The 22092-nt window shown below is 42.8% G+C and overlaps 1 protein-coding gene across 5 annotated transcripts in view; it reads right to left on the reverse strand.

Annotated features, from left to right (window-relative positions):
• The window catches only part of LOC139628273 (SH3 and multiple ankyrin repeat domains protein 2-like), a 187738-nt gene that overhangs the window by 45827 nt on the left and 119819 nt on the right, over positions 1-22092 (reverse strand). For all 5 annotated transcript variants that reach the window (XM_071489787.1, XM_071489789.1, XM_071489786.1 and 2 more), the window contains 4 exons: positions 20460-20898; positions 11931-12070; positions 9362-9475; positions 3204-3285 (listed from right to left, as the gene is read on the reverse strand). In XM_071489787.1, the coding sequence (XP_071345888.1) occupies positions 3204-3285; positions 9362-9475; positions 11931-12070; positions 20460-20898 (775 nt within the window). The remainder of the gene's footprint in view (positions 1-3203; positions 3286-9361; positions 9476-11930; positions 12071-20459; positions 20899-22092) is intronic.

Here is a 22092-nt window from a genome sequence, read left to right on the forward strand (position 1 = left end):
CTGTAGACGTCTATCCTTTCAGTGGCACGCTTTGAAGGTAGCAGTGTTATTCTCAGTCACCAGCTCATTTTCCTCCGCATGCACTCATTTGTGCCATGTGACTCTATAATGACTCCTCAGGCACCAGCATCATCAGCAGTTTATCTCAGACAGCAGAGGGCTGATGCATCACATACGAAAATCCACATCTGGGTGCAGCGCTCCTGCAACTGTCTCTGTGCAAAACCTGCAACTGTCTCTGTGCATGCTGCTCGTCAGGAGATGCATGTATCTGTGGGACTCTCTCAGATCGTGCCATCGGTCACTACACTTCATCATCTAATCAAACTCACTCTGAGCACTTGGCTCTGGGTAAACATATCAGGATTTCTTTTATTGCACTGCCGAGGCAGCGCGTGATGTTTTGCTGCTACCTACAGCTCAGTTTTATCTCTCCCTTTAATTTGTGAGTGGTGATCAAACTGCTCTTTGGCACCTTCCTCCTGCCCATAAACACACAGACCTGGAAAGTTACTGCCTCAGGCAAAATTTAACAGCACCCTCTGCCAGTTAAAAAACAATTATGAATCTTTAAAGAGCAAAGGAAGGACTTGATGCGAGTCATCTTTGAAAACAAAAATGAACACAGCGATATTTGAATATCTGAGGAGGAGAGATATATCACACAGTTTGATCCATTAGGGAGAGCTAACTTGAAATCGTCACGACTCACTCTATATCCAGGTTAAAGTTTCATTTCCAGCTGAGATTTCCCCTGGATCTTTAATGTCACATGGGTCTTCAGTCTTTGCCAGAGTTCATGTTTGGCCAACCGGCCCCCGTCACTGCACTGTGGTGAGACGTGGTTCACCTTGACCCATATTGGACGCTTCCTGGAAAAAAACGCCTTCCAGCATGTTCAGTGTGCGCTGCCAGAGGAGATCTAGCAGAGTAATGAGGCAAATGTCAGACTGTCCTTCACAGCCTCATCACCACACACATTTCCACATTTTCTATATTATTACAGGGGCCTGCTGCTTTGTTATTTTTGTTTAGCATTGATTGTCTTTCCCATCCTGTTCGGGTGGATCAGATAGCTGAGCATGTTTGCTATTTTTGAATCTCTTACAGGACCTGCCAGAATAGCTCTCTTCAATTTAATCACCATGTTGTTTCGGACTTGGTCGGACTTCAGACACATTACGACTTGTGGAGGTCTATTAGAGGCTTCCATTAGCTGATGAAAGGCCGTCAACATGTGAGGTTAGAATCATAAAAAAAAGGATGATGACACAGATAAATATCTTGAAGTGGCTCTTTGGATGGCTCTTTGGTTCATTTATTTCCATGAACAAAAGTCTGAGGTGGAAGAAATTTTTCAGATCATTTAGCTAAATCAAAGCAGCACGACCACAAAGTAAAAACTCCGTATGAAAAGTTGTGCATAAGAAATTTAGTATCAAAGGTAAACTTACATTTTATGCAGTACCTCTTGCAAAGTCTTACATTATTATATTATTACATTAAAGGTCCATATTTTACTCTTCTTCTGTGTTTTATTTGAAGTGTTGATCTCCATAAGAAGATGTGTTTGAGGTCTTAAGAACCAAAAACTATCTCTGTGTAGTTTTACATCTACATCTTGGGGCGTGGCTGAGGGTGGAGACTACATTGTTGTGACATCACAAAGTTCCAGAAGTCCTGACGGCTGGTTTTAAGGCTCAGTTTCTGAATACAGGCTGTGTGCATTTCTCTGTGGACCGAGGCTTTGATACTTTCACAGTATTAATATAGAACCTAGACCTGCTTTATAATCACAAACACATGGACATCCACCTTTAGACGATATGGGAACTTTAATGGATAATTTTATATTAATGCATTAACATTAGTATTTTTGCAGCTGGTTGATGAGGAGTTAATTTTAATTACTTTATATACTGTTAGATAATTATATCTATAACAATATATCATGTTCTACAAAATTACAACATACTTTGTCTATAAAAACTGGATATTAACCGATGAGATGAAGAATCAAAAAATGGAAATACTTGAGTAAAATTTGCTGAAGCACAGTAACTGTCAGGTCCCATAACTTTCACAACTATAATAAGAGAAGAAGTGAATACAGGAACTGTTTTTTTTTTCTAACCATCAGTTTTTTGGTGATATCCAAATAAAAGCAATCTGGTTCGCTGCAGATTGATCAAGATTGATAAGAAATATTGGTTAATTGAATCTAATATTATCATTAACTCGTCTAAATTAATCGGTAAATGAGAATTATGGCATAATTTAATTTTTTTTAACACAGAACAAACATGGCTAGTGTGCCTGTAAGTGGTATTTGTACAGCAGCACAATGTCCATATGCAGTGATGGACTATTCATCATTCAGTAATGCAAAAGTTTGTGCAAGGCGGCGAACATGTCGCTCTCTGCAACATCTCTGTTGGCCGTTTCCATTAATGGGTTAAAATCACTGCACATGTTCTGCTGTGGAAAACCGCTGCACGCCTGATGATGCAGGTGACCTGTTGTGATCAAACACAACCTGGAGCTCATTCATATTCATGCTCCTGCAACGACATTCAGCTCACCTGCGTGATTGATTCTGCTAAACAGGATTAGTTCATGATGGAGAATATACTCCAAGTGTGTATCTCTCTCTCCCTCTCTCTCTCTCTCTCTCTCTCTCTCTCTCTCTCATACACACACACACACACACACACACACACACACACACTGGAGTACACATCTATCTTTGTTTGCAATACAGCCTGTATTGAAGTGGATGTGACAACACAGAATAGAAGAGAGGGGAGGAGCAGAATAACTTGAGAGCGGAAGACGACAGAGACCTTGGGATTCAACGTCAAGCAGCATTAGACAGAACTTTTCACTTTGCTGAAGGGTTGAACCTTAAATCCTCTTTTACTATTAGGGCTTTTCCTTTTGTTTTTTCTGAAGAACACAGGAAAGGTTACTGTCAAATCCTGATTGTGAACTCAACAGCTTAATATAAAGAGAAATAGTAGATTTGTATGATAGAGTTTGTGTTTGTATGTAGATTTCACTGCACTCAAGAGACTGTAAATGTTCAGACTACAAACATCCTCCAGAAACAGAAACATCTTCAATCATTCATATGTGGTACACATTACAGAAGATTTTACATGATATGAAGACAAGCATGCGTGTGTGTGTGTGTGAGGTCTTACCTGGAGGCATCGAAGCTGTCGTAGGAGCCCACAGTGTAGTGTCTGAAGAGCTTCCGTCTGTCTGCACGGTCCGCTCGCGAATCTGCCCAAATCACAGCAGAACGAGATCAGCATTGACTCGACCTCAGCTATAACCCCAACCCTGTGACAAACAGCATTTTAAAATGGTGTTGCACCGTCTCTGCTGCATCTTCAGGATCCAATCAAATGACAGGTGAGGACGTTTGAGCAAGGTGAACAGTTTTTAGGGAGAATTATTAAAAATGTTACTAGCTACAGCTAGCTACATATAAGTGTGCTTATCAAGCCTCCCTTGACTCAACTTCCATCCGTTCTGAGGTCAGTTATGATATTGCACACATTATTATATACATGCAAAGATGTGTGTGGAAACTAATTGTGCATTAAGAGGCAGAAGTAGCAACTACATTAATTTATACGAACCCGATTCTCTGCAAGATCTGCAGTGAGTTTGAGAAGTTTGATGCAGGATTCTGGGTTGTCACTGGAGTCTGTCATTGTAGCTAATGGTAAATATTATTAAGAGAACCTTAGTGGTTTTTTTAAGGGTATTTTTCCTTGCTACTGCACATTTGATATGTTTCGTGTCAGTTCAAGGGAATAACCAGAATACTTGTTCAGCCTGGAAGGAGTGCAGAAAGGTGAAGATGTCCAGGCAGAGAGCAGAAGATGCAGGAGAGAGACTTTCAGCTCAGGAAGGACACAAAATCACAAGACAGGACAGGCCCTGAATTTAAGAGAGTTGCTGCTCTCAATGTGAGTATAAAATATTTACTAGTGCAGCTTTAAATTCTTGAATATGACCTTGAAAATCAATGACGCGCATGTATTTGAATGATGTCCTGTCCCAGACATGAACTTTCTGCAATGACTGGCAGCTCTGTGGTGCCGCTTTTTCAATGTCGACCCTCTAGAAATTCAGGTGACATTTTTTTATTTATACCTAAAATGAACAGCAAATACGATTTTAGAAAAATGTGAGTTAAAACTGCATTTTAACTCTATTTAACATTTATATAAACTGAAAAGAGTCTTTAAACAAGGATCCAGTGGCTAATACACAGAGAAATAAGACACTTGACCATTTAACCTGCCAACCCATAATTTGTTTGTAACCTTGATGACCATGATTGTATAGAAGATAGAAGACCTCAACTACTATGACATATTTTATCATATGCTCATTTAATTAAGGTGAATGAGATCAAAACACTTTCTGAGTCCTCCTCTGGCACCAGTCCTCCTTTATCTGTCTCCTATTCATCTACACTTCCTGTTTAAAGGCCTGTGCAACAGGATGAAACTATGTATTTTCATGGACTAAAGACAGATTGTCAAAAGTGATTTGAATTTGTATTTTAAAAAGTGCATTGTAGACACAGACATGACCTCCAGAGTGAAGAGTCCTCCTGTCTTAGCCTGTCTCATCTATTTTGTCCTATCCCCCACCATCTCCTCCCCCCTCTGTTCCCTCCCTCTCCGTCCTTCCTTCACATACTCTCTCACACCAGCTGTCACACTTTCACAGAAACTCCATCTCCTCTGATCCGGCTTAGATCTTGTCATCTTTGCAGGAACATTTTTTTATTTTTTTTCCTCCCCGATTCTACGTCCACAGTTGTCAGAATGGAGGAGGGAGGATGTAGATGATCAACCAATAGAGATAAAACAAAAAAAACAACTCTGTGTTTTTTTTTTGAGAACAGAAGGAGGAAGAAGAAAGAAAACATTTAGTTAATGTGTATGAAAAAAGAGGAATAGATAGAGAGAGAGAGAGAGACAAAGGGAGAGAGAATAGTATATCCACAACATGGTCACACTCCATAGCAACTGCTGTCTGACTGCGGCCAGCTGGTTTCTATGGTCACAGATCAATACAGATGGTGCATGCATGGTGGGTGTGTATATGTGTATGTGTGTGTGTGTGTGTGTGTGTGTGTGTGCATATGCATAATTGAATGTAAACATAAAGCATTTGTATATTTTGAGAAAATATGCATGTTATACTGTATTTGTGTCTTTGTTCTTTCAGGTGTTTATACTGCAAGGATGTGTGTGTGTGTGTGTGTGCGTGTGTATGAGTGTGAGTGTGTGTGTGTGAGTGTGTGTGTATGAGTGTGAGTGTGTGTGTGTGAGTGTGTGTGTGTGTGTGTGTGTGTAACTGTGTTTGTGTGTTGCTGAATTCCTTCCAGGTCTTTATTTTTTCCCCCTTGTCGCTTCCCTTACTCGTATTTCACCTCACATCACGAGGGAGAGGTGTGAGAATGAGATGGAGGAATTGATGCAACACATATTTGCCAAATGGGACATTACACAGCTCGGCCTCATTCCGAAACAACATCATTACCTGCAGTGTGACCGGTCGCACAGCTACATCACCTGTCACTGGAAATGTAATGGATGTGTCTGTATTGTTTTGTTTTGCTAAGGTTATGTGATTTTTTTTTTCTATAACCACTATAATGACATTTGTTTTATCATGGCTCTACATGGGAAGCTGTCTCCACCACTTGCAACCAACCTGAAGCATGTCAACAGCCATTGGGTGAACGAGATGAAGCTCTGTGCAGACATTCAAACTGTGACGTTTAAACTTTCATGTTTCATGTTTTAACTTCAGTCGTCCTTCGACTTCCATGTAGCGCCATCATCAGCACTTATGACCAAATACCTGCACAACTCATAACATTCCCAGCAGCCTTTGCTGTAGTCTGTGTTCAGTGGTAATTAGCTAACATGCTAAAACCATCGATTTCTCAAAGTCCGGACTCTGGACCAGGCCCAGATGTTATATTAGGAATGCACTGGTACGATATAATGAAGTGTAAATTTACTACGTTCAAAAAAATATTTTATTCTTATCAACAAAATGTTCATTTTGTAAAATATAACATATTATTTAGATTTTTATGGCGATCCTGGCCCGAGATTAAGATGTAACCGCGGCAATGTTGAAAGCCGGCACACATATGACCTCATGCCAACATTAGCTAAGTCAGCTAAGGGCTAGAAGGCATTCATGTGCATTCCTGCAGGGGCACGAGAGAGTGAGACACCAGCGTCCTCTGTCAGTGTCATTGTGAGAGAAGCAGCGGAGAAGGAGGTTGTTATGTCACACCGCCATGGGATTGTCTAAATGTGCAGAGAAAGAAAGGTAGACTTAAAATTTCTTCCAAAACTACAGTGCACATTACACTTTACTGTCAAAAGTTAGAGCTGCTTAGGTTCACAAGCAAACAACTGTAGGCAAACAGTGCCATTTCTTTTTGGTTGTAAGTTTTAAGCAAATTGAATAAAAAGGGATTTGCTTATCACTAGTTGTTCCCGACCTTTGACCTTATCTAGAAATCAGATTTGGACCTTTGAATATCAAATTTGAGAACCCCTGTGCTAAACCTTCACACCTGCTGAACACTTTTAATTGCCCTGTTTTTATTTTTCTCATGGTGACCATTTGTAGTCTCGAAATGTTTTCATTTTGATTTGGCACAGCTGGATCAGAGTCTGACCCCAGATGTTCAGGGGTCCAAGCCTTTAGTTCACTGTGTTATTTGGTTATTTAATCAATCATTTCAACTGGACATTACTTCATCCTGAGAATCTGTCTTGTAGCAGGACCGTAAATCAAAATGTAATGACTTACTTGGTGAAAATTCTTCAATATTACATTTTTAAATGACCAAATACTAACAGAGATACTTACATACGTCAGTGGCAGGCAGCGCTGGTTGTTTATTAGTTCTCTACGTGAAAAAAATAATCTTCTCATGTTAAATAGTCACAGTGCACCAGGGGCCCGACAGCTTGTTTTTGCCTTCAGCCCCACAGGTGTTTCGTCCGGCCCTGGATTGCCTTGCACTTTTTAGTTCCATTAATTTCTTCCCAAACTGTGAGTGTGTGTGAGAAAAGGTCAGAACTCTCAAATAAAAATGTGTTTGACTTAAAAAGGCCCACACACATCCACAGCATGTCCTAAATAAAGATCAGTTAAAGTGATTATTGAATTGGTGCAGTTTATGTTAAAGTAGCCACAATTTATTACTGCACCACCTCAAACAGCCGCGCTGTTCAAGCACATTAGAAACGACACTGACTCCCATCAGATCAGCCGAAGCATCCAGTTACTGCAGTAGTTACCAGCCCTGAGGCCAGATGATGCCTTTGGATGGTCAGTGCATAAAGATCAGCTGCACGGTGTAATATGATAAACAGATTTCTGACACTCACTGAGAAGCTCACGGAGCAGTTCTCACCCTCAGAACAAGCCTTTAGCTGCTGTTCAGGGATATTAACAGAGGATGATGAGAATATAATCATCCCAGGAAATGCTGGACATCAATTTAAATCCATAAAAACTCAGTGACATTATTATTAAACCATTAAATGTAGATTTTTACTCATTGTCAGGTAAGTTAATGAATGAAAATCCTAACTAGCCTCAATCTGCTGTCAGTCCCACTGAGGAGGTTCCATTTAGCTTCTCTGATCATTATGTATCATAAACTGCATAAAAATACTTGGCTTAGAGACCCAGGTCCTGCTGTAGTCCAGCTCCTGCTGTCAGCTCAATTACACACAGAAAAGCACTCACCTAAATCTGCAGCGCTTGCTTTCTGGTCTGAGAGAGCAGTGCCCCCTGACACTACCACTGAGCTCTGTGTGTGTGTGTGTGTTTCCCATACACAGCTCTTCAAGTGCTCTCAGGGGTCCAAACCTGAACCGTAACAAAGTGTGTCTAAGCAGGGCTTAATCCTGCTGCATCACATCCCTTCAATAAGAGGGATTAGACGCTGAAGGTGTTTAAGTTAAATCAGCATGTGTGTGTGTGCGTTTGTGGGTGTGTGTGTGGGTGGGTGTGTGTGTGTGTGTGTGGGTGGGTGTAGGGGTTGAGGGGATGAGAAGGTAAGATGCAAAACCCTGATAAGCTGCATTCTTCACATATGGGAGATGCAGAAGATAAATATCTTAAACTTGCACATAAGCACAGTGTTCTGTTTTTTTTATTATTATTGCACTCATAGTGTTTCTGCAAAAAGACGCCAACTGCGAACACACACACACACACACACACACACGCCTCTCACTACGAAAGCGAGCGAGTGTATTTCCCCCAAAATGTCAAAGGAAAAGATGAATATTTGCGGAGCAGACATCAGAGGGAGGCTGGATGAAGCGCTGGAGAAAAGCTTTGACTGTGGCGCCAAACTCCCTCTCTGATGACTACCTGTCACATGGCAAAAAAAAAAAAAAAAAAAAATTCTCATGTGCCCGTCTAATTTCACCACACACACACACACACAGACACACACACACACACACACACACACAAACACACACATATACACATACACACACACACGTGGCCTGTGGTCTTGGCCGAAGCCGCCTTTGAGAGCCGCCATACTGTGCTCCCGTTTTCTGACAGGCTTTCTTTGCAGGCAGACCTGGGGGCCATTTGGATGTGACACAGTGAGAGGACACCCCCCCCCCCCGTGCCAATGGCCCTGGGTCAGACTTTAGAATAAGCAACAAAAAGAAGAGAGAGAGGAACAAGTTGCTCCCCATCTGCCTCCATCACTGCTGACATACTCCTAGGAGCAGGGAAGACTAAGAGAGCGGGTGGGTGTGGGGAGTTGACTCCAGCGACACTGTACTTTGTGATAATGTCAATAATTAAACACTGTCAGAGAAGAGAATACCAGAGGATGAGAAACGCTGTGGACGGAGGCTGAGCGTTCGACAGACAGAAGGAAGACGGAGGAAGCCTTTTCTAAAAAGGAGGGGAAGGCCAGGACGGGGAGGAATGTGATGTTTGTGGGGGACGGAGCGTGCCGTGATGCGTTCATTAGCCTGCACCCGGAGGACATTAGAGCACAGCTGAGTTAGCAGGGCAATGTAGCGCCTAGCTTTTGTGCACCACAGCCTGGGGGGGGGCAGAAAGAGACAGGGGGGAGAGACACATGCAGCTCGTGCACTGGAGGAACAAGAAGCCACGTGCCATCACACCGCCTCAGGAACCTACGGCATTTAACCCTCAGCCCCCCCCCCACCTCGCTCCTGATGGCAAACAGTGCGTGTCCTACATAAGTCAATGTCCCACCTCCTGCCGACTCACAGCCCCAAGTGATCAGACTTACAGCTCCTCTCCTCGGCGGCCTTGGCCGGGATCTCCTCCACACAGTCGGCTGGAAACCAGCCCACCTGGCCATGGGCACTGCCCTCCCAGAAACCCCCCTCTCCAATGCTCAGAACTGGACCAAGGGGAGAGAGAGTGGAGAGGAGGAGGGGGGGGGAGAAAAATGACATTGGCTTCAGAGAAACAGCATGAAGAACAGAACAGGGCGTCCACATTTAAATGTCACATTTGAATAGTAAGTTTAAAACATTAAGGCAGAGGTGAGTGTCAGCCGCTTCAAGAATGTGACGATCCCGCAGCTGATAAATGGGGTTGAATTATTAACAAAAAAAATAAAATCAGACTCACACATTTGTTTGAGGCTGTGAAATCTTGACAAGCTCACAGCCTCGTAAAAAAAAAAAAAAGTTCCTCTACAAATCAGCATCAGTCTGTGGAGATGTGGAGGCGCCAGCTGCACAAAACACCCTTAACTCTTCTCCTTAAAATGTTCACTAAGCTATTTAAGTATTTTTCCTTATCCGTGTCTTCTACTAAGACACTAAAGGTTTCATTTCTCCTTAGCTGAGGGAGTTAATTCAAGGTTTCCTTAGTTAAGGAAAAAAGTTAAGGCAGTGATTTTTACAGCGGTAAAATTCTCCTGTTTCCATGGAGACCGTTTATTCTCTGCCATTAGCGCTTGTTTTATCTTTTATCACTTATGTGAACATCATTAAAGAAGTGTGTCACTACCTCCTCCCCCTGTTGTTGTGACTTCACCACAGTGTTTAAACTCACCCAGTGACACCTCGACTACACCTGACCTGAAAGATCATGTGACATAAAACTGTGCTGGACAAATCATAAACTGACTGCAGGTCAGATCTGATGTAAAATCAAAGGGCGTCTCCCGCTCTCGTTGGGATGTGTTCACTTCCTTCATTTATCACCATGAACTCAGTCGTGTTGAGTTCAGACAGAGTCAGAGGCACCTTCAGTTTTTTTCCTTACTTTGGCCGCTAAGGTCTTTTGTGCATCAGTTTAACTGACTTTAAGTGATTCCTTAAGTATAAGACTAAGATAAGGATAAAATCTTAAATCCTTCACTGAACATATTAAAGAACCCTTAAGGAGAGGATTTTTGGGTGTTTTTATTTTAAAGAAACCTTAACTTAGACTGAAATGCGAATCTTAACTTAAGTTGTTTTGTGCAGCTGGCCTCTTGTTTGTTAATGAGCTGATTCTACATCTTCTTCAGAGTGATGAAACCTGGCATCTCAGCATCTGCAGATTTTACGCCTGTGACGGAAAGAATTAAGGGATTTTTGCACAGTCACGGTTTGTTTCATTCTGATTTTTTTTCTTCTCCTTCTGCAGCTTTAAAGTTCTTCCACCACACACTGTGCATTCTGTATCATCTGGTTCCAGCTCTTCACTGAAGCTACATGGGGTTCTCACTGAGGGAAATATTCAGACCCTACATCTCGCGTGTTTTCTCAGCCTGCGTTGATCCTTCAAATGGAAACATTCTAAATAATTTTACACTCATCTCACTCGTCAAAATTCATTCATCTGCATCTTTCAAAATAAAGGTGCAGCGACTGATCAGTGACATTTAGGTAAAAAATACTGTGAGTTTTGGACCAGCTGTGGACGCTGGATGTTAATGTTTATCAAACTGAATCATTATCATTACATCCTAACTACCTACACACAGCAGGTAACAGCTCTTTGTTAAACTGAGGGTTCTGTGGCTCCAGATACAGAGATTAAGGTTTGGTGAGTAAAAACTATAAATCCTGACAATATAGAGTTGAAATAGTGTGACTATAAAAACATTATATGATGTCGTATCGGGTGAAATCGTTCAAAATAAACAGCTGGTGTTAAAGATCACATCAGAATATTCTATCTGCACATTAACATGGATGTTTTTGGTATGAAGCGAGTAAATGATGTCTTCCTCACAGCTGCAGACCTGCAGTGTGTCTGAAACTGTGATTCCTCTCTGCATCTGTATTCAGACCCTGTCGAGCCCAGGGAGTCACTCCCATCAGATGTGGTAATTTGCTGTTTGATTTGCAGTTGTCTCGTTTTCAGACACAATTATGAGATGAAGGCTGCGACGCATCAGTGCCTTTTGTTTGCGTCTTTGGAAACTGTGTGTTTCTCTCTGAGGTTGGAGGTCATTGGTGAAATGTAACTGCACATTTACTGAAGTGGTGGACTTCAGAAAATTCAGATCGTCAATAGAAAAATGGAATCAATAAGTAAATTAATTATAATTCAGCAGCATGTTAAGTAGTTAAAACGAGCCCCATCTCTACCAGCTGCAGCATTAAAGTGATGCCTACACATTAATGCACCAGTTAATCCATTAATATGATGTGTATTACTCTGAAATAATGATTCATAATAATTATTTTGATGATAATAATTTGAAGTAAAACTGTGAATGTGTATATTTCTTCACTGTGGTGTAGAGACTCGCTGCGTTTCCTGCAGGAGGTCTAGGTGTGTGTGTGTGTGTGTGTAATGCTGGGACAGCAAACCAGAAAGACCAAATAAACAGAGGTCATTCCCTGCCTCACCTTTGACCCTGTCGCTCTTGTAGAGGTTGATCTCGCCCTCGGCCTGGGCGGTGTAAGGACGCACCACCACAAAGTGTCTCCCGGGGACCGCGCTGTACAGCTTCCTCCTGGTGCCTACTGCCTCGCCATGACTGCTGGGACTGAGAGAGAGAGAGAGAGAGAGAGAGAGAGAGAGAGAGAGAGAGAGAGAGAGAGAGAGAGAGAGATGTAAACTTGATTTACATGTGGTGGATACAGTTTCCTTGTCACACCTGCTCAAACTCTGCAAAATGATTTCAAGTGACAAGGAAAATATCGTATGCTAAAATTAAATGTGAAATTATGTCGAACTTTCTGCTTTCATCAAAAAAAGCAAAAAACAAGTCTAAACTGTTTGAGGAGAAATGCTGAAGGTTAAACAAGATCAACAACGTTTCAAACGACCTGCTCAGCAGCTTGAATAAAAACCTTTGACAGTCTGAACAAGAAGAAAGGAACATTATGAGCCTCCACAAATGAACCTCAACAGTCTGTTAACTTATAGACTGTTGGTTTCCCTGCTGCACACACACACACACACACACACACACATACACACACACACACACACACACTGAACTCATGCATATGGATATACTTACACACACGTGTGTGTGCACACACACAAACCCATTATGCAGAGCAGATACTCAGAGGCCAGCAGGCACGTGTCTTGCAGGAGTAAGTGGGGCAGAATATGGGCTGGCTCTGACCCACAGAGCGCAAAGCCTTCTGGGTAGGAGACAGGACGAGTTACAGACCAGAGCGACCCGCGACTCGGAGGAGGAAAACATCAAAATACCAAATTATGATGCAAAAAAAAAACAAGAGGATCATTGTGGACCGTGAACCTTCAGCTCCTGCAGAGACGAACCTGAATAAACAGACCGAGCGTTTTACATGTGTTGGTTATAAAAAAACAAATGTCAGTCATCCACGCAGAGATGTGACCACAGAGAGCAACAGTGGAGCGAGCTGATGCTTCTCACATGATGATGCAGCGCCTCTTAGTGGTCAACCTCCATAACAACACTTCATACAACTAATGGAATGATCAGAGTGGGGAAAACAAATGCCATCAGAGAGCAGAAATGTGCAGCTTTTAAGGTGAGCTCATCAGTAAAATTAGAATGATTTTATTTATTTAAATTGGATTCACACATAATAAATCTCCAATTCTTCTTATCAAATTACATAAAAATTTCTTTTTGCATGAGGTCGAGCTTCAAATCAACTGATATCATCAATTCTTTGACCAGTAAGTTTATAATCCTGTTCTCGTTTTGGCTTCTGTAGAAAGACATAAAAGGTGAAGCATGAGAGATAAAAACCACAGCACAGGAAAAAACTAGGAGATTAAAGAGTAAGAAGGAAATGAAGTGCAGGAGCGAGAGATTGAGAGAGAAAGAGAGAGAGAGAGAGAGAGAGGGGAAGGAAATGGTTTTTTCAAGTAAGTGGGTCACCTTGTCCTGTAGACTGCGCTCCTCCTCAAACCTTCATGAGGCCTTTGGAGAGCTAACCCCATTCAATAGCGAGGCTGCTCGCACATTTTCCGAGGGAAAGCCACGGACAGAGCTGCAGCCGTGCTCTCTGAGCAGCCAGCAGCTACACCCTGCACCACAGAGAGTCAAAAACTGTTTATGTCCCAACAGCAGTTTAAAAAGCTCCACGCCTGAGCACAACTCCGGTTTCCCTTACTCTGTGAATGCATCGCTGCATTTAGTTGGCCTCATTCATTTGTGTTTCATTATAATGACAATTTTTCCACCACTGGTGTCGTGTCTTCAGCTTTTAATGAAGTTTTCATTTGTTTTATTCTTTATAAAATTGCAGATATGATATTGAAATGTTCACTCTGACAAGCAGGACCTCTGTTCACAGTGACGGTGTAATGTCTCCTGTTACAGCCGAGCTGTAGAAACACACCTTTGCCAGGTGTAAAGGTAGGATTTCTGTTCAACAGCTACACAACACAACAGATTGCATCATGGGAAAACCTGCACTTCCAATGACACAGTGGAAATATTAAGCTTTGGGTGATACTTAGATAACATTGAATATTGCAATATTTCCCACCAAACACAATATTTTTGTAATATGGTTTTTTTTGCATCTTGGCTTGTGACAAAAATACTGCTGCTGCTCAGTGGCAGCATCACTCACCTGAAACATAAAATACAATAATAAAACTAGAATATAATATATCATATATCGCGATAATTGGGCTGAACTGCATCAAGACATTTTGGAAATCACCCAAGACAACAAAAAATTAAATTTAACATTTAATAGGTTGTCTATGCAGCAGGTTATCGTGACCTGTAGTTAGGTTTTGTTGCTAGGTAACATCTAGTGGTCGTAGTGATGACGACAGGAGCGAAGGGAAAAGTGCGGTGACGTAGTTTATAGAGCGACAAAGTCCACGTCAGGAGGAGGTTGGGGTGGATGGATGAATATGACCCAGGAGAGCGGTGTTCGATTCCCATGTGACAGGAGCAGTTTATGTTGTTTCTATTATCCATGACCATTCACTGTTATTATTGTAACCATGACAACAAAGATCGTCTAATGTTGAGGAAGAACTTATTTTAACCCAAATCACCATCTTTACCTAAACCTAACCAAACCATGACTGTTATTATAGTAACCATGGCAACAAAGGTAGGTACACCGCTCTCGGTACAGTCCACATGTTTATTATTGTAACTATAACAACCAAGGTCCAGTACACCTGCCACTGTAGGGGCGCTGTTTCAGAGGACTGGTTGCAATTGAACTCTGACCCTACAGAGAGATTCTGGCTGATATTATACCCATCAAATGCTGATAAACCTTATTGATTACCAGTAATTCAACCATTACACTTAAGCACTAAAGCACATTTGATATTTTCCATTCTCCTGGGATGAAGACGATGTATTAAAAGCACAGCAAAAGTCAATTTTGTGGTGGACTAAGACGACACATCTATTTCCAAGAAGTGACTAAAAATAGAACCCCACAAAGACATAAACCAGATCTATTTTTTGCTGATGTCAGCATGATGCTTCTCTGCTTCACAGCCATAGAGTCATTAACATAGTGACCAACATGGGGCAGAGTCTAAAACAGTGCAGTTCTGCAGCTCCGTGAGGTTCAGGGACTTGAGAGAGACAGAAGTAAAGTCAAAATCAAAGCAGCAGAAGAAGTGATGTCCTCCTGTTGCTAAAATATTAGATCCTACTTTGCGACACTCGCAGCATCGGCTCTCCTGTAAGCCCAAACTGATATAACCTCTGTGTTAGAAAATGTGCTTTTATTGTGAAATCTGAAAAACTGCCATGCTGCAAATTCATGCACAGGAACAAGTGATCATCCATCGCTGCCATGGGACTGATCTAAATCCGTACTTGTTGGCAACGACGCGGGAGAAACATTTCAGACTCAGATGAAGCTGAACACGGCCTACAAGATCAGCAGGTACCCACCGAAACCGGCGGCCATGTTTTCCCTCATGCTTTTTTTTTTTTGGCAATTACCCAGGTGGCTTTGAGGTGCTAATTAGAAAGTGTTGATTAATACCAGCTGTGCATAATTTGTGCTATTATTGGATGATCACTGGAGACAAGGAGAGAGAGACAGAGAGAGAGAGAGAGAGAGAGAGAGAGAGAGAGAGAGAGGGAACATTACAGTAAAGACACACATACAGTCAAATACAGTACAATCAACATTTACATGTTTAACATTATAACTGCAAAGAACAGTGACCATGCCAAACATACACTCAGAAGGTGGGGTGGGGGGGTGGGGGGTGGGGGGGTGTACAATGTATCTGGAGATCTCACCTGGATCGGGAAAAGCACATGTTGGTGCCCTGTAATCAGAGTCCAGACCCGACTGCAGGTGGTCTGGACTCACACTGGGACAGTGACACATGTGGAAGCTGTATGAAAGTGAAATTCATCTAAGTCCAATATTCTCCTCTAAGCTCTGATATACTCGCCAGGTATTTGCTGACTTTGTGCGTCAAAGCTTTTTTCAGTGAAGTTAATGAGATGGGAGCCGCAGGTCGGGGAAACCAAAACAATGATCTAAAATGGGCTAGAAGGCTGAAGGGAACTGCAGAGTTAGGAGATTCTGCTTCTATGAGTGACACCTTTCATGTTACACACTATCATCTGATCCACGGTTATCATAAATATATAAATAAATCATGTATTGTATATATATCATAACCAGTCCAGCTTTAATGAAAATAAATAAATAAATAAAAAAGAAAAGGTCAGTAAACTCCGCCTCCTCCTGCTATATAAGCTATAAATAGGTAGAGTCCATACAACAGCGTCGCCTCCCTGGACTCTGCCCACCCACTGCATACTGACTTACATCACTGTGAAGTATATTGTGTCAGCATCTTTTTTTTTGTGTTGCAAACTTTCCACAGTTAATTTATGACTATCTGATTTGATTTTGTCATACGCCATGAAATCTTGTGTTATTTTCTTGTTTTGTTTGTACTGAGGTTTTAAGTGTGTAACGTGTATATTACTTTATGACTGAACTGAATCAAATCAATCAAGGGAATTTGATAACCTCGTCCAACTCACAGGGGAAATCTTCTCTCTGGTGTAATTTCATTTCGTTTACAATATTAGCCTCGATTTTTTTCAGGACTCTCAGACACTTCAGATCTGCAGTGTGAAAATTTTTTTGATGTGATGGACACATGAAGACTGGAAGTGATGATGATGATGCTGGTGCCTGAGCGGATGGCGGCCATCCTGGTGTCTCATCTGCCGGTTCACATGAAGAGAGAGATTTTCTGTGACTCCAACTAACTGTGTTTTCATCAACACATTTTTTTATTGTTAAAAATCTAATTGCTGTCAGACCTCAGTCATCTGCAGGTCAGCCAATCCGAGCTGTGCTGCATATTTCAGCTTTTATGATGATGTATGTTGGAGCAGCACAGATCTGGTCTGACTCTGGACACATCTCATCTCTCACAACATCTAGCTGAGAAGCTGTTGCCATGACGCCCCCATGGCTGACTGACAGCTGTCACTGTGTGTGTGTAAGTGTGTGTGTCTGCGAGCGGGTTACATTCTAACAAATGACATGTCAAGTAGGAGCGGGGGGGGGGCACAGAGATGTTGTCATGTGTGTGGGTGGAGGTTGGATGTGGCTGTGGGGGGGGGGTTGGGATTATTGGTAGGAGAGAAACAAGGAAGAGCAAATGAAAGCACAAGCAAAGAGAGAAAGTGCTGGAATTAGGGGCTTTAAAGGGCAGCTGGGTGGGGACGCCTGGAGGAGCTGACAGCTAAAGTTCACACTGGACACACACGGTCATCGAAAACACCATCTCGGACGACTTATATAGCAAGGTCACCTCCACTGAAGTGATGCTGTGAGCTGCATTTATTAAATATAAAAGATGTTTGAAGAAACAACACTTGCATTTGATAATGAATGGATTTTAAAAATTAGGGCAATTATCCATCCATGGTGCCTCAGGAGCTGAGTGCTCAAATAGGTCTCAGTAAAAGTCTTAACCTGAATATCCTCTATGATGGCATTATGCCATTATGCTGAATCTACTGTACGCATGAGCAGCACAGTTCTTTAAAGGTCCATCCAGTCTAAAGGTAGATGTCCATGTGTTTGTGATTATAAAGCAGCTCTAGGTTCTATATTAATACTGTGAAAGGATCAAAGCCTCAGTCCACAGAGAAATGCACACAGCCTGTATTCAGACACTGAGCCTTAAAACCAGCCGTCAGGACCTCTGGAACTTTGTGATGTCACAACAAAGCAGTCACCGCCCTCAGCCCCGCCCACCTGGACCCACAATCCAACCTTGCAGGATTTGGTTTCTCTGAGTGTTTATGTGAAATCTGCTAAAAGTGTCAAATATGGGACCTTTAAACTGGAATAAACTGGTTTCTCTTGCTTCCCAGTCACATATTTTCTTTGGTTGTTCTCAGTTCTCACATTTAAGAAGATGAAACCAGCAAATGTTTGGCAGTTTTACTTGAACCTCTCATTAAAAATGATGATAAAAATTTATGTTGATCAACTGATGTTTACAGCATAGAAACACGAAAAAGGCGATTTAAGTAGAAGACTGAATGTGCCGTTCACTGCTGGAGAGTGACGGACTAACCATCAGGGCATCATCAATGAAAAACTGATCAACCACTAGAGCCTGGAAGGATTTGTGATGAAGCCGAGGCCACGCGTTGTCAAATCAAAGCCACTGATACAAAGCTGGAGGCTCCAGCGCTACGTTATTTTACATCCATGAACCAGCAGCAAAGCAGATTTGAAGACAGTGAAGTTCAACATGGGGAAACGCACGGGCACGTTTCAGTCTTCAAGAACCCTCAAGACTCTAAACCGGCGTCAGTCCACAGAAGCAGCTCCTCTGTCGATGCTTTCCCTTCACAAGCCCCTCTGGTTTTCTAGTGAAGTGTGTCAAAAGACAAGATAGTGATGTTCATGTTACTGCTGAAGCAGAGGCAACTGTCCTCCCCCATTTCTCTGCCCCTTCTTTCATCTCCTCCGTCACTTGTCTTCCCTTAACTCCGTCCCCTCCACCCTCGCTCTAAACCCCTCATTCTGCGCCTTTATTCTCTCTTCTTCAGCGGCCTCCTCCTCCTCCTCCTCCTCCTTTCTCTGCTCTTCATTCCTGTCTTTATTCTACTGCTAGGTCGTCACATCTTTTTTGTAACGTACAGAGCATCTTTCCTCTCCTCTCCTCTCCTCTCCTCTCCTCTCCTCTCCTCTCCTCTCCTCTCCTCTCCTAGACATTGGACAGAGGAGAGGAGAGCTACACAGTGTGGGCAGTGTTGGTGCAGCAGAGTGCTTCCAAATGTGTCCATCTGCCAAGGAAGAGGGGGAGGAGGAGGGGGAGGAAGAGGAGGAGGAGGTGGAGGAAGAGGGCAGAGAGCATGTGTCTTAATCGGGATTGACAGTTACATCGCTCTGAGATAAACGCCCGTCACGCTTTAATCTTTCACCGATCACATGGCTGTACAGAGCACAGACACAGATGTGCAGACACACACACACACACGGTGGCGTTCCTGAATGAACTTATCCAGGTGGAGGTGAAAACACACACACAGACTTCAAGTTGGAATCAGCAGTTTTAAAGCAGGTATATGAAGCTGCACATACAAACTGTGTCTGTAGGCAACCGTAGCGATGGTTGCCATAGCTACTCTGGGAAGCTGGAGTCTTTTTTGATGGCACGTTTCCAAGAAGAACCCGTCATACATGATCTCCCGTGGGGGATGGTGGGGATAGCATGTACGCTGTCTGTCCAGTAAGTGTGAAGACACACTGTGTAACACCAGAGCTCTGAGGAAACACACACTGGGAGTTCTCAACCCAAAACTCCCATCCACAATGCCTTGCTCAAAGGACAAACATATGCCTCACTTCACTCTGGTGATGGAGATAGTTTCAGGTTAGATTTGTCCAGATCTGAGATTTCTACCTCCATCCCAATTTAATGGAGGTAGGCTGATCTCAGTTGCTCTGTGAGGCTGTATTTAGGTCCAGCAATGCTTCGTGCTAATGCCAGCATGCTAAAACGCAGACAGTGTCAACGTTAGCATGCTGATGTTTAATGGTTTAATGCTCATCGTCTTAGTTAAGCGTGCTAACATGGTAACGTTTGCTAATTAGCATGAAACATGTAGCAACACTGAGGCTGATGGGAATGCCAGTAGCTTTGCAGATATTTCGTCATAACCACAGTGAACATATTGTTGAAGATGCTAGCTATTAGATGCTAGAACTAAAATTGTGGACTGACCGACCAACTGACTAATGTTCCCATTTCTTCACCAAATCTTCACTTTATTTCACCCGAGCAGAATTCTCGCAGGCGTAGAGGTGATCTTTACTGGGGCTGGTTGTTAGGTTTTCTCTGCAGCTGAATGTGGTTTCTTGTCAGGAGCAGGTGGTGGTGATTGTTGCTCGACAAGAGCTTCTGCCCATCGTTTACAAGACAAAAGGTTATGATACGTCCTCTGAGCAGCTACGTCTTCAGGGCAGACTGGAGCCGACAGTGAGTCACTATCAGAAAATGACAAGACAGGCTAGGGCTAGCTGGTTAGCATGCTAACAGACATGATAGAGACAAGAGTTAACTGGTTTTCTTTTTCCACCTCTGAAGACAGCTGTTGGTGAGTACAGGAATGAAGTTTGATGCTAAACTCATAGCGTTTCTTCTGAACTGGTAAGTAGACAGCTGCTAATGCTAATGTTAGCTTTGTAGCAGTAGCAAATCTTACATATGGTTCCTTTAATGTAGCAGCAAACAGCCGGCTCTGACCACATCGCAGCTGTGCTGGAGCTTGACAGCATAATATTGACATCCAATATTAGTGAGTCATATGTTGACCTCTGACCTCCAGGTCTGTCATCCTGGATGTAGTGAATAGAAAAGGGGACAGTGACAGTGTGTGTGTGTTCCAGCCCTCTTGTTCACTCACTCAGACACACACAGAGCTCTCCACTCACCTGGGCTGACGCTGTGAAGGCAGAGCCCGCCGAGCCTCCTCCCCCAGCCGGCTGAGAGAGGGCGACCGGCTCCTTGCCCCCCTCCCCATGGTCCGGACCACCACGGTGCCATTGGGGCTGCCGCTGGGCATCTGCTGGAGCAGCTGGGGTGACAGGCTGCGATGCAATGCTGAGGAGCCAGGCTGCGGGTGACCCTGCTGGGGGGCCCTGTGTGGGTGGGGCTGGGCGTGTTGGTGCTGCTGCAGATGGGGGGCCCAGTTGCCGGGAGAACCGTGCTGCTGCTGCTGGTATTGACTGACTGTTAGGTTGTTGTCGCTGTTGGAGCGCAGGAGGACCCGTGGCGCTGATAACGAGGTGGGAGACTGGCCGTTTCCGCTGCTGTTGCCAGAAGATGGACCCCGGCGGCGTTTGGTGTAGGCTGGGGCCTCGCGGAAAGGCACTGCAGAGGAACGAGAGAGAGAAGGAATTTAACTTGCTTCATCTTTTACAATTTGATTTAGTCTTTACCTTTTCCATTTCTGGTCCTGCCTACAATAATCTAGATCAGCTTTAAACTGAAACTGTAGCACTGAAATAATTTAAAGTCTTTAAAGTAAAAGAAGGAAAGGACAGTCAGTTGAGTGTTTTTAAATGCACTGGGGCCTGCAGACTAGAAATGAAGAACCTGTTATTTACATTAATATTCAGACAATTTAAAAAATGTTTTTTAAAGAGAACATGCTGAAACTCTGCAGTTGACATCTGTGAGACAGGATAATTGTCTTGGTGTCATTTGAACGGGAACAGAGAAAACAACTTGCACGTCAGAAAATAAAAGGCCTAAAACATGAGTATGGAAATGGAAGCTCCTAATCAAATACATAAAAAACAACACATTTTGTTTTTATAAGTATTACTTTATTTTTTATTAGTCTTTCATTTCCCTGTCTTAACTTCTTTCCTCCATTTATTTTTGTCAAAGCACTTTGCGCTTCATTCTGTATATGAAAAGTGCTAAACAAATAAAGTTTATTATTACTGTTATTATTATTAATTGTCAGAGAACACACACTGAGAATAAGTTTGATGATCAGAGGTTGCAAGTTGAAACAATGGAAGACGACATCATTGCCTTGGCCAGGATTCTGTCTTTCTACGGTGGACATATTAACAATAATGCTTCCTCTACATCAGCAAAGGCAGAGTTACATTGACCTCCACAGCAGCACTCCACTCTGTATGTGGGGCTGCCCTTGAGTGATGATAAAGGGCCAGTAACCATGAACTCTCAAACACTGCTAAAGAAAATGTCGCACTGACCTTGGGTCAAAGTGATGGCATGATGTGTTATGTTTTCTAACAACATTGACACCATTTGTCAAAGTGACTGGACTCAGTGTAAAGGTGCAGCTTTGGTGCAGTTGTACTTACAACATTCATACCCAGTAATTTTGCTCTTTCCGGTATCAGCGTTTTCCTACAGTGTAATTGTTAGAAATCTACAGCTGAACCACAAACTGGCTCAGGCTCTGAAATGACATGAGAATTATAAAAAAAATCCTTCAAAGCACCACAGTGTGTTCTTCTGTTATCTACACCTGCTGCTCTTGTGCAGAATCACAGCACACAACATCTGCAACAGCATGTGTACTGA

The sequence above is a fragment of the Trachinotus anak genome, unplaced genomic scaffold (genome assembly GCF_046630095.1).
Source record: "Trachinotus anak isolate AG129_WGS33_773 ecotype Australia unplaced genomic scaffold, CSIRO_AGI_Tana_v1 ptg000011l, whole genome shotgun sequence".
Classification (NCBI taxonomy): Eukaryota; Metazoa; Chordata; class Actinopteri; order Carangiformes; family Carangidae; genus Trachinotus; species Trachinotus anak.